The sequence below is a fragment of the Numenius arquata genome, chromosome 1 (assembly GCF_964106895.1).
Source record: "Numenius arquata chromosome 1, bNumArq3.hap1.1, whole genome shotgun sequence".
In the NCBI taxonomy this organism is placed as follows: domain Eukaryota; kingdom Metazoa; phylum Chordata; class Aves; order Charadriiformes; family Scolopacidae; genus Numenius; species Numenius arquata.
In genome coordinates, this window is record NC_133576.1 from 121,907,895 (window position 1) to 121,921,678 (window position 13,784).

Genomic DNA, 13,784 nt, shown 5'->3' on the forward strand with positions numbered 1-13,784 from the left:
TTAAAATAGCCTTGCTCCTGCAAAGCGTAAGTAGAGCGACCCTGGGCTGTGCCTCTCGGCAGGCGGGACTTCAGGGGAGGGGGGCTCCGCCGGAGGGGACGCGGCCGCGGGCAGACCTGGAGCCTGGGCGGGGGCCTGCCTGGGGCCTCTGCCGTGACCCTGGGCTGGGCGCCAGGGAAGGGCAGGGCGAGGCCGACTTGTGGGCATCGTGCTGAGCAGGACTAGTAGAAGGGGCCTTACTGCTTTAAATATTTGCCCGAGGGACCCTGCTCTGGGTGTCCGCTGTTCCTGCCTCGCCGAGGGAACCGTCTGCAGGCAGCGGTGCTCGCAGATGGGACTGATAATTGACCTTTCCTGGCAGGGAAAAGTGTCCGAACCTTACAAAATACTTCAGAAAATGCAGTGGAGGTGGAAGCACCAAATACCATTTGTATCCGGTATTGTTGTGGCCGTTCCTCACCAGAGTGTACATACAATTTCTTCCTTAAGAGTTACCGCTAACATTTGAACATTGATGTGCATTTCAAGCCAGTTATACACTCGGAGTGAAGTTAAATCATAGATACAAAGCAGAGCCAGAATTGCTTTCACCTTTGCAAGTGGTGTCACACAGAATGATGGAGCTCACAAGTGTAACCCAAGATGGTTCTGGGGTTTCTTGAGGTGAACTCTGAGTTACCTGGCCCTTACAAACACTTTCTTCTGATAGTAGGGAAAGTGGCTGGGTGGTCTCCCTGTATTGACCAGGCTTTTACTTCGCTCTGGTGGCATCTTTGGTCTGAGAATTACCAAAAACATGCCAGTTACTCACTCGTTCACTTAGCACTCACAAGGGGTGCAAACTATTTGAGATGAATAAATATTCTTTGGAAGATATTTATAGCTTGATTGAGCAAAAGTTTGCCAATGTTATAAGCAAAAAAAATAGTTTCCTTTGTTGTCTTTTGGTTTTTTGTTCCTTTTTTTTTTCCCTGTAGGTAAAAAGAGTATCAGAAAAGTATTTGTGTTCATCCCTGACATGCTGAAGAAATCGCATAAGCCTAGGATGTTATTAGGAATCCGGAGTGTGTGTTAGGTCTTTAAGACACTGATATACATACGAAGAAGGAATTGAACTGAGGAGCCAGATCTACTAGAGTTTCCCTTTAAGGGAAATTTAAAGGGAAAATCCCACTGGAGCATTTTAGAATGAAACTAGAAAGAGATTTAATGGTTTCCATAGGACAAAAATGTGCTTTCAGAAGTTTGAACAGGGTGTATAGCACTGTCTCCCTTGCAGTTACTGTAACTTGCCTGAAGTCCCCTCAGACTGATACCTATCTGTTGGGGTAACTGCTGCTCTGCAGTGAAGAAGGGTCTTGAGTCTCTGAATGCCAGAAAGGCTCATCTTTCCTTTGTATATCTGTGGCGGGGGCGGGACACTCCTTACTGTGCAGTTTTTAGATCTGTGTGGCTGATCGTGTGTGGGCATCTGACAGATCTGTCTCATTCATGCTTCACTCACTGGGGATGGAAGAGCTGTTGCCCTCATGTTTGACGGCTGTTCCGTAGTCCCCTGGTAGCTCCACACCCTTCACACCTTTCAGTGTTTTATTGGTAAGTCACTGTCTTTTAATTCCAGCACAGAGCTCTTAGATGGCATTTGAGTATTCTGGGGGAGAAAAGGGGTTACTTTTTGTTCCTTTTTTTCTCCTGCAAGTAGTGAATCAGAGCAAGGGTTTGTTACGCCAGGGAACAGAGGAGTTTAACAGGTGGGGTGTAGCTCTCTTGGGCTCAACCCTGCGCTCCTTGCGCTTTTCATTTACTCAGGCCAAACTCGCTCAGAGGTCAAGTGAAGTCAAGAAGAAGTCAAAAGAAGTTTTGCCTGGGATTTAACGAAGAGGCTCCATAGCAGTAAAGTAAGTTTAAGGTAATAACAAGATCAGCTAGGGGATTATTTTTTGCAAGTGTTTAAAATACAATAAAAGTGGTAATAGATGTGTCTGAAAGTATGCCACTGTGAGCAAGAAGAAAGATATTTTTCAAGTCCTCATTTAAACAAGTTTATGAAATAAATTATGAAACTTTAACTATTGTGTTTCATATATATTAATGTACCTGACCAAATTCCGTAAATTCCACTGGAAATTATAGTAGTTCATTCTGTCCCTGCATATCTGCCAGTTTGACATGGTATGAGATGGTCACACTGTAGACTTTGTGCAGGATTACTACTTTTATTGGATTTACATTAGCAGAGTTAAAAATCTGGTAGTAATGGAGATGCCTGATTGTTTAGTGTAAAATCAAAGGTAATATTCCAAGTTGTTTTCTCTTTTAACAGCGTTTTTTTCTTAGACTGGTTTGTAAAATCTAGATAAATTTGAAGATAAAAACCTAAATCCTAAGATTTTAGACTGTCACAAGAAATGAAACAAAATGCGGATTGAATTTAAGAAATTGTATTCAGCCAAGGACAGGTTAGGTTTCTAAATAATTCCGAGGGGACATTTTTTAGATATACCAGTATAATAAAAACATAAATACACCAGGTGTCATAATCTGGTAATGTCTGTAACATAGGTGTTTAGTTATTTATGTGTGTGTATGTGTGCATATGTGTATATAAATACAGAAACATATACATGTACAAGTAAAATTATAAATAAAACTATTTTATGAAAATTATAAATAATTAAAATATCATATTTCACAGACTTGATACATAGTGATGAAACTCTTTGGTGACGTCATCAAAAATAGAAATAATAACTGGCAAGTTTATAGATGCCAGGTGGTAATTATTTCTATCCTGTAGAGGGATTTATATGACATCACAGCTTTTAAAATTTATTCTCTCTTGCTCATTTTGTTTGTCACACGCATGCAAACACACACACACACCCCCCATCCACAAAGTGTATTTATGCATGTACTAAACTTACTAATTTCTTAAACAGAATGCCATGCCAGTTTTTATTTGTCTCAGATGAATGATTTTCTGTGACTCGAACAATATACAATTCCCAGTTCTTATTAAATGATTCCAAGATTCGTGAAGTCCTTGCTTTTCAGAGCATTGAATTGGATTGCTTTCTTAGACAGATTCTCTGTCATTCCCTGGTGGGTATTTCTGCATGAATGTCATGAAATACAGATAAAGATGTTTCATTTCTTAATCTGCATTTTTTCCAAGCACAGAAAGAAAATAAAGTCTCACTTCACAATCCATATGTAAGATTAGGGCTCAACAGTTGCCTAGCTCTGTATTTCAGCAGTGCTGAAAGTAGCACTGTACAGCCGAAGTTTGTGTAATACTACAAAAGCAACTTGGAATTGTTCTCAGTTAAAATATTGAGTTGTGGCTGTTCAAATTGAGATTTAGGTATAGTATTGTTGAACTTAATGGTGACAACTCAAATATTCTATGAGCTCTGTGAGCCTTTTGGTTTGTTTGATATCATTTAATCATTATTTGTATCAAGGCACCCTTTAAAATTGTTGATGTGATTTTTGGATTAGTTATGTTGGCTTTAAGAATTACTCACTGGAGAATATATTGACATTGAAGAAAGATACGGGACCTGGATTTCTGAGAACCCTCCAGCCAGTGGAGATGTATCTTTGCATTGCCCTTGGAAATTATGTCCTTCCCATATTTATGTATTATGGGTAATGCGCATTTCTACTGAAGGCAATGATTGCTGCAATTCATACTAAGAGGAACACTGAGGTTTTCACCTCTGTACAGTTAAGATGCCGTGAAGTATCTGCTCCCTGTTTAAACACTTTGTGTACAGGATGAATTTTCAGACTCTGATATACAGAAATAAATCTTTTAATTAATGTAAACATTGGAATAGCTTTTTTAAGTGTATCCTTTGAGAAATGCATCGTGTCATGTCTTTGGTGTCCTGAATTATCTCAGCCTGGGCATTGCTGGCCTGTAGTAAAAAGAAAAAAGCGTCTTTCGTAGTATTAGTGAATGGTGAATGATTGAGGATAAATTAGATGGTATTATTTGTCATCTTTCCTCTACTTTTTGCAAATTGTTACTTTTCTTTTTCCACTAATCACTAGATAATTCTTCAGAAAAGCACAAAGAAATACTACTTTTATTGAAGTCAACATTGCCTATTGATCTCAGTAAGAGATACACTACAGTGTGCCTATAGGGGGGAAAAAAAGATTGCTACCTCTGTTCACCTTACGGTGCAGGGGTTATAATTTTTCGTGAGGGCAGATCGACTTTATTTTTTGAAACAATAGAAGATAATGTGTGTCTTTATGAAGAGCAGTGTGTGGCCTCTCTGCTGTTGGAAGCAAGGGTGGTGGCAGCCGTGCTGAAAATGGACCATAATTAATGAATTACAGAAGATTTAATGCGCTCAGTTTTGCTGATTAATACACTTTCTATTACAAATATTAGTAACAAAGAACAAACTGTAACTTTGGCTGCTTATTATCTGAGCTGCCTATTTTGCTTGATCTGGATAGAAAGCAAAGAGTGAGGCAGAGGTAACTGAACTGAGAGGCATAGAATAATGCAAAGGACGGCAGGGAAATGAAGTACTGGATTTAGGGTTATGCTACACTTCTTTAATCCATCAAATATCACATTATTAATTTTGCTGTTCCTACATAACAAACTTTACTACTCAAAATGAGAACATTCCCAAACAGCAGTTTAGTTCTGTCCAAAGACAGAAGTAAATGGAATATATCATCAAACGGTTTCAAGTGAAAAATTAATACTTCTTAAGGTTAAAATTATTTCACCATCCAAAATATCATAAACCTAATAAAGTTAAGATTGGATTAAATTTTAAAGTCATATAAACCTATTAAACTAAGTTTATAAAAATAAAGTATTCTAACAAAATTTATACAGTTTTGGGTTACTATTTTAAGACGGGAAAAAATATACTTTTTAAAAAAAAAGTAAATAGATTTCAAAAAAATTATTAAAATTGTTTTAGGACCAGGCACTACACAAAATCAGTATTTCATTGTTGATATCATCACTTGCAGTTTATCATGCTATGCTGGAAAAAGAATTCAATAATATTAAAGGGAATGTATTTTTGTAGAATATCAAAGATTTTTTTTTAGGGGGAGTTTTTGTTGAATTAAGTTTGTGGGGATAAAAAGTGAATTAGTATTCCAGAATTTACAAAAATGCAAAATACTAGTGGGTGTGGTGTTGCTTTTTGTGGGAAAGTATACTATTCTGCAGTTACAGGTATTCCCTCATAGTAAAATCAAGTTATTAAAAAAGTAACTGAAATAACTTTAATTTCTTTAATTTCCTTAACTAAAAGCCTGAAAGAAGTTCAGTACAGACTTTGCTTCCTCTGGAAAAACAGTGACACCATTGTTGGAAATCATAGTAAATATAATATCGAGAACAGTGCATCTTCTCAGTTGTAAATTCCTACCTGTAATGATGAATTCCTTTGCTTCTTGGGAATTGTAAGATACGTGGGTATTTGGACAAGAAGTATAAGTATAAAAAATAGAAAGGATAAAATGTAGTTCAGCTGTATTTATAAAATATTCTGAGGTTATTAAACAAGAAGATTATCAGTCTTTTCTGGTAGTGTTTTTTTGCATGCATATATCCAAATTATAATTATGATCTAAGTATTTCTGAAAGTATTGAAGTTAGTTGAAAGTAAAATTTTGTACTTTGTTTTCAGTTGAAGGTTGACATCTAAAATACAGAAGTGTGTTGATTAGGAAAATTAAATGTACTTCTTACATATATTCCAATATTTTTACGTCTTTTCCAATTAGGAACAGGCCAAGGGTAACAGAAGGGATACCAGAAGATAATAGCTTGTTTCTCAATTGAAGGCAGCTTGTGAGGAATCTGATCTTAAAAAAAATCTTGTACTTTAAGCCTTTCCAAATCAGAAGATCTGTCACCACCTAGAATTCAGCGTGGATAGCCCATCATACATGAATTGGTGGAAACTGCTGAGAATGTATACCAGTTGTTTATCATAGAAGTAAAGTCATAGGATATAATTTATTTTTCCACGAAAATCTCTTCACAGTTGCTGAAGTGCCTGTAAGTTTTTTGCTTTTTTTAAAAATAGTCTTGCAGTACGTGTGGTTCAGTAGGACCAACTGGCAGGACAGTAGGGGAAATGGCATAGAAGCCTTTTCACCATTCCGCTCAGAATTTCGAATTCTTCCCAATATTTCAAGTTATTAAAATAAGTGTCTTTTTAGAAATAAACAAACTCAAACATGAGCAGGCTTTGAGAACATGCTGCTTGTTGGTGTGCATATACCAAAATTAAACTGTAAATTCTGTAAGTTTTGAGTAATTATTTTTCTGTGTTTGTACAGTATGGAAATAGCAGAGACCTGGGACATTACTAGCCTCCTGAATGCTGGAGTAGATAAGTCCTGATAACACTAAAATAATCAGAGTTAGGCAAACTTTGTATCATATTCTGATACAAGTCCAGTCACATTAATACTGGGAATATTCTGTTTAATTGAACTAATTTCCATCTGTTCTTTTCTAAAAATAGACAAGAACAGTTAGAGGCACCTCAGGTGGAGGAAACTGAGAAATCATGGTTTTAAAATACTTAAATCTTGTAGAAATTCTGGTATGTATTGTTCTTGCCTGTCATTTTTGCATAGACACTTAAACCTGTATGGGTTAGGTGAAATCACTAAACATCCCACTTCTATGCTCACCAAAACCCATGGCCGCATGGTCACAGGGTTATGTAGGCGTGCAGTATTCTGCAAAAGGAAGTGCACTTAAGAAATGTCATTTGTTGAGGATCTGTTCTGCCCTGGCATTATGTAATTATAAGATTTTTTAACATTGCTCTAATCGCTCTAATGTTCTTGTTGTAGGTTAGAAATCTGAAACAATGGGTGACTGGAGCTTTCTGGGGAGACTGTTAGAGAATGCACAGGAGCACTCCACGGTTATTGGCAAGGTTTGGCTGACGGTACTGTTTATCTTCAGGATACTGGTGCTGGGGGCTGCTGCTGAGGAGGTCTGGGGAGACGAGCAGTCGGACTTTACATGCAACACTCAGCAACCTGGTTGCGAAAATGTTTGCTATGACAAAGCCTTCCCCATTTCTCACATCCGCTTCTGGGTGCTGCAGATCATTTTTGTCTCCACTCCAACCCTCATCTACTTGGGACACGTGCTGCACATTGTACGCATGGAGGAGAAGAGGAAAGAGAAAGAAGAGCTGAAAAAGAAAGGAAGCGTCAAAGACAGCAACTACCCAGGAGCAGCATCATCTGGCAGTGGTAGTGGAGGAGGCAGCAATAATGTCAAGGATCCTCTTGGCAAAAAGGGGAAGGAGAAACTCCCAATCCGTGATGGGCGTGGTAGAATCCGTATGGGGGGTGCCCTGCTCCGTACCTACGTCTTCAACATCATTTTCAAGACACTGTTTGAGGTGGGCTTCATTGTGGGCCAGTACTTCCTATACGGCTTTGAGCTAAAGCCAGTTTACCAGTGCAGCCGCTCACCTTGCCCACACACTGTGGACTGCTTCATCTCAAGGCCAACTGAGAAGACCATCTTCATCATCTTCATGTTGGTGGTGGCCTCTGTCTCACTGCTGCTGAACATGCTTGAGATGTATCACTTGGGATGGAAGAAGCTTAAGCAGGGCATGACAAGCCGGTACAGCCTTGAGATGCCTGTCGCCACAATGACACCAGTCATGGTATCGGGGGAGTCCAAACCTGTTGCCTTGCCACCACCAGCACCACCCGTGGTGGTAACAACTGCTGCACCCCCGCCTGTTCTGCCTGACACCCGTGCTGTCACACCACTGCTGGCCCCAGTGACCATGGCATCATACTATGCTGCAGCTGCTCCAAGACCAAGGCCTCCCTCCAACATGACCTCCATGGCCAGCTACCCTGTTGCTCCACCAGTTCCCGAGGAGAGACATCGTGCTGTGAGTCCCACACCCATCTCCACCCCTGTCACCATCCCGACCCCTGTCCCCACGCCCACGCCAGCTGTCATCAACTACTTCAACAACAACAGACATGCCCTGGTGGCCGAGCAGAACTGGGTCAACATGGCAGCTGAGCAGCAGGGGAAGGTGCTTTCCAGCTCAGCAGCCTCCTCTACCCCCAGCAGTGTCCGGCATCCCCTTCCCGAGCAGGAAGAGCCACCGGAGCAGCTACTGCCACCCCCAGTTCCACCGCCTGTCGCTGTGGCCAACAGCGGCAGCAGCACCAGCCTGAGTGGGGCAAGCTGCAGCAAGTGGGATGTGGAGGGTGAGGAGGAGCTGTCAGAGGAACGGCCTATCTCAGCTGCCTGCACCACCGTGGAGATGCATGAGCCACCGCTGCTCGTAGATGCACGACGCTTGAGCAGGGCCAGTAAGTCGAGCAGCTGCAGAGCCAGGTCAGATGACCTGGCCGTGTAGTACGGTTGCCTCTGCTCAGAGGAGCAGGTGATGAAAGGCAGAGTGGGCAGGGGAGCTGCCTGGGGAGGCCAGGCCTAGCGTGGGTGGGAAGGCCTGGGTTTCAAACTTTGACGCTTGCTGTTTTTGCACTCTGTGAGTTGTAGTGGGGAAAAATATCAACATTTTCTAATAGGTCAGGGGTGGCCGAAGCGCAGCCCGTGGGTCAGGGGACCAATCCCACTTTTCTTCATTTCCACGGCAGATCTCCCAAGGGCAGCCATAGGGGAGGCCTGCACAGGTAACAGGTGGTGATGGTTGCTGGTCATGTGCCCTGAGGCTGACTTTCAACTGAGAAAAATGTTAATATCCCTAGTGCCCATGTGCCTGGCCGTCATCTCCCTCTTGCCCTTGCCTTCACTTCCACTCTTTTTCACATAAGCTCTACATGAGCAGAAGCGATGACTTCCTTCCTTCCTCTTAGATCTTACGTAGCCCTATGGCAAACATCAGGGTGGCATATTGCCTATTGGCACCTGTCATCTCTACGGACCAACTTGCCATATTAAAGGTGACTCAGTCTCTTCCATATAACATGACTTAATGAAGCCTTTTTGCTCATGGCAAATTGCCAATGTGGTCCTCGGCTGGGCAAAGTGTAGGTGACCCCTGTAATAGATTTTTGAGGTTCATCTTTCTATCATTTTTTTTTAACTCTTGACCTGTTAGGAAGTGTTCGGTTTGACCTTCTATCCAGTGTTTGCTGACCATGATCACACCATGTTTTTAAGCCCACAAATATGTTTGAGCATGTTTGATTATAATTTTAGATGACTTCTGAAATTGCTTAGAGGAGGACAGGAATTTAAACCACACCTCAGAAATTATTACACAGAACAATTTCTCTTTAGAAAGCAAGGATTATAATTTCAATACATTGTGGCCCCATACGTTGCCCGTGGACAAACAATAGGATAAAATACAGCTCTGCATTTTAGACTATTAGATATCAGCTTAAGTTTGTTGGAAAAAGGCTTTTTAGAGGTAAACTTGAGTGCATATTTTTAAGTATTTGGACATTTTGAGAATAATTTTGATCTGTAGGTTTAAAGTTACTTGACTGTGTACTTAATCATTTTAGTTTGATCTTTGATCTTACAAGAAATGTAAGGGGAAAGAAACTTACTAATGGTAAAATTCCCAGAGCAACATTATTTCCTGTTGTGTTCTACCTTTTCCTTTAAGAACAATTTGTAGTGTCTTACAGGTCAGTGGAAACAGATTTAGATAATATCGTATTGTCGGAAAGGTGGCTAAAATACCTGGGCAACATACTAGTGGCTGAAGGGTCTATTCTGATCCCACTGAAGTCACTTGTAGAATTTCCATTCAATTTAACAAGGAGCAAGATTTGGGGATGGATCTTGCAGGCCTTATTCAAACAAAACTAACATTCATGTGGAGTTTTGGGAGCCAGAAGAAATGTAGATTTGGGGCCTTAGATAAAGACATTAAAATCCTGCTTTTGAAAATTGTATGTTTCCCTTAAAAATGGGTGGAGGAAACTACTGGGTATTTTTTCTAAGGTGCAGCTTTCCTTACAACTGGCTCTGTCCTTTATTCCTTTTTAACAATAACTCTCACAGACATTAGTCAGAATTTTGAATGCCTGATAAGGCTCGGGAGAGTTTAGGTACAAAAGGAATGCCGGATTAGGCTGAACTTCTGTTCTAAGCAAAAGCCAAAAGAACTGAAGCTCGGAGTCAGTCCTATTGCTGCTATAAATCGGAAGTACTGTAATTGGAGCAGAGCAGTCAAACACACTGGGATAGCCCATTGCATCTTCAAAGTATTTGGCCTGGCAGTGCAGTCCTTACTCAGGCAAAGCAAGGTCACCCTGTAGCAAACAGTTACAATTGCCAGTTATCTCTGCTGTTAAATGTTTATTTTATTCAACAGTTAAAATATATTCCCACCACTCAAGATTAAACATTTATTTTTACTGCTTTCTGAGTAGACACAGAGAGTTTCTCCTGATCAGAGGCACTGTTCAGCAACCCTTGGGCATGTTGTCTCATGACTTCCTTGGCCTGCTTATGGTGAACCAGGTGAGGAGAAGTCTTTCTGCTGCCGCTGATCTTGGGGGCAGACACTGCATTAAAAGTTAATGTACAGTAGTACAGTAAAGATATTTACTATTAGATGTTCTGCTTCAGTCATGCTCTCATGAATTTTCTATGTTATAAGCCATAAAAACCTTTTCTGCAAGAAAGCTAAAAGCTAAATTCTGCTTTCTATTGTATCTGTGCAACTATACTGAACTTGGACTAAAGTTGATAAAGTTGCCTAGATGTAAACAGAAACAGGGTTTAACACTCAAAATTTGTAGATATGCTATCATCTGTAGTAGCAGTTTTGTAAGTTTTGCTAAATGCCAAGTAGTTATATTGCTGAAACAATGCAATATGCATCTCTGTGTTTTAGTACATCAAAATTCATGGGCTATATTTTCCTTTCTTTTATGCTTCTGAAGAGTGAAGTCTAAGCCTCTCTGGAGTCTATTTATATAAACCAGACCACCTGAAATATGTGCTTTTTTTGTATCAACGCCTGAGAGCAAAACCGACTTGTTGTTTGATGCAGCTCTGACTCTTTCAGTCCTTACTTTAGCACAACCCTCACAGAGTGTGTCCTGCAGGATTACATCCATATTGTATATAAAAAATAATAAAAGAGATAGGTTTAACTTAGGATCAACTGATACTAGTCTGCCCTTTTCAAGTTAAAGTCTGTGGTTAGACCTGCAGGGAGTTCAGGTGCTTTTGTGGAATATATGGTATTTTCAGGCAGCTGTAAAAGATCATTTTTCCTTCCCCCTGTGAAGCTTGAGGGGAGAAACATAATTCTATTGCAACCTCTAAGAGAAATCCCACTGAGCAGCCTCGGCAGCCAAGCAGTGCTGGTCTGAGAAGGCAAAGCTACGGCTCACAGGATGTGTTTTTAGGATCAGCTTAAGTTTCATCACATAACTCTACAGCATCAAGCTTCTTCGTTACTTACAGTTTGATTTGGAGTCCAGTAATTGTTTCTTCATTTAAGCCCAGGTAATTGTTTTGGCAGAACTCCCTCTTTAGTGCTTACAACTGCTTTTAGTTGGCGCATCACATCTAGAATCAGATTTGTTGAAAAAAATCTTGCTGGTGTGGCTGATTTTGAGTACTTTAATTAATCTTTACTCATGAGTGATCACTGTATTCGACATGCTATGAGTAAAGCATAACTATACAGACTTCCATAGTTCTAGAAAACATGTACAAACACCAACTGACTTGCAGAACTGTTGGCAAAAATAATCTGCTAATTTCCAAGTCATTTGCTCTTCCACATCAATTAATTCCACAGAGGGAACTGGTAGCGAATTTGATTTAGCCTAGTCATGTGCCTGTTTGAGCCACAATCCTGAAAGATCTTATACACACATCTAACATGGATCCAGTAGGTAAGTTACTGCAAAAGTGGAAGTCAGAACAGAATCATGTCTGTTATTAAGCAAAACTGCAAAAAACCCACTTATTTTTTCTCTTTGAGTAGAATGATTGTGGGAAAATTGCTCTCTTACTTGAAGTTAAAAAACGCAAAGGTAAGCTACAGAAAAGAAAAGGAGAAAACTGAAAAAAAGATACTCCTTGACCAAGTTACCAGGTGTATGATGTGCTACTCTTTTTGCAGTAAGTCAGCTCACTCATACTAGTTGACCCTGCTTGGAGCATAGGGGGTTGGCCTAGATGACTTCCAGGGGTCCCTTCCAACTACAATGATTATATGAAACGTATTTTCCAAATCACTGATTTCATTAGTACATTTTTTGTAATAGTTTAACAAAGATAGATTAAAAATATATCTGCATTGCACATAAATACATAGTTTCTCAGCCATGGGCACAGTTGATCTGTTTTCTATCACTGGGCTTTTTTAATTAGTGCAGCTGTTAGTTAATAGAAAAGAAAATGAAGCATAGAGGATTTAAAACCCCACATTTCTTCCCGTTGATTAAATGAAGACAGCCTGCTAGAACCTTCCCTTTATTAAAGTGGAATATTTTATCTATGAAAATCAATCTCTTGTTTTTTCATAGATAAAAAAGTGCTCCTTGAATTTGGTGGCCTTGAAAAATCATAGCTTCTGGAAAATAGGTAGCATGCACTGAAATAGCAGATGAACTGTTCTGGTGTAACTTGGAAACCAGTTGTGTGCAAAGGGATTGATTTGGCTCAGTATATTTGTCGTTCATAAAAGCACTTAGAGCTAATTAAATGTCTGACATTTTGCAGCTCTTGAGATAATTTTCTAGTATGAATATGTAAGTGTAGGATCAGTAAAACAGCTAAGGCAAGCTTTAAAAATCAGATCAGTACCTAGGTCCTTTTTTGGGTAGTCATGGGACCACCTCCTCAGCTGATACAAACTGTTGTATTCCACTGAGTTCATGTGGGTGACAACAGTCTGCAGAAGCAGAACGTTGAGCCCCGAGGTCTTTTTTTTTCATAGACACTAACACCATGGATTTGAACAGGCTGGGGTTTTTTTAATTCCAAATGTTTTTATTTCATTTACTTTGATTTTTCTTGTGAAAAGTGTGCTCTTGTAATTTTGATTTTCTGAAGTTTACATTCAGTTTTTGATTTCAGATTGCACATTTGGATGAAATGAAATAAACTGTTTTCTAAGTTTACATTTATATAAGAAGTAAAAGAATGACTCTGCCAATATGTTAAACCTAAGAGAGAAATGTCTTACTATAACACAGGAACTCTTCAGATATAAGGCAGTACCAGTAAAGACAATTTAACTTCATCACTGATCTACAGTATCAGTTTTCTCTGATATTTAAAATATGGGACCTGGATATATAGGGAGCACACTGTGGAAAAAAGATACTTTTCATCATGAACTCCATTACTGCCAAATAAATTAAGGTTCATTAGTATCGGTATACCGTCTTGTGTGTTTAGAGGCTCAATGACAAAAACGAGCTGTGACATATGTCCTTTAAAAGCTAAATTTACAGCCTGGTTTAAAATTCCAAACAAAATACTTGTGGAAAAACACTGCACTGTTACACTGCAGAATATTTTACAGAAGATAAATGTTTTTCTTTCTAGCCAAAAATACAGTTCTGAGCCTGCAAATACAATTTCATGCAAGTTATTTTTACTCTTGCAAATAAGACCATTAAAGGTAATGGGACAATTTGCATAAGCAAAAAACACTGATATGAAAAAGAAATTGTAGATATGCATTTTAAGTTTGTTGTAAGATGCCAATCAACTTCCAGAAGTTTCAGTCCTCAAAGAGTTACGCAAGGTATGTGAACATATTTTAAGGTGGAGAATA

The 13,784-nt window shown here is 39.5% G+C and overlaps 1 protein-coding gene across 1 annotated transcript; it reads left to right on the forward strand.

Annotated features, from left to right (window-relative positions):
• Positions 1-6,878: 6,878 nt before the first annotated feature.
• Positions 6,879-8,414, forward strand: GJA3 (gap junction protein alpha 3). The gene has a single exon (XM_074144446.1). It carries the CDS (start codon positions 6,879-6,881, stop codon positions 8,412-8,414), a length of 1,536 nt encoding a protein of 511 aa, XP_074000547.1.
• Positions 8,415-13,784: the final 5,370 nt, after the last annotated feature.

Excerpts from the sequence above, each read along its gene's own strand:
- GJA3 (XM_074144446.1), top strand. The coding sequence starts at position 6,879 with ATGGGTGACTGGAGCTTTCTGGGGAGACTGTTAGAGAATGCACAGGAG.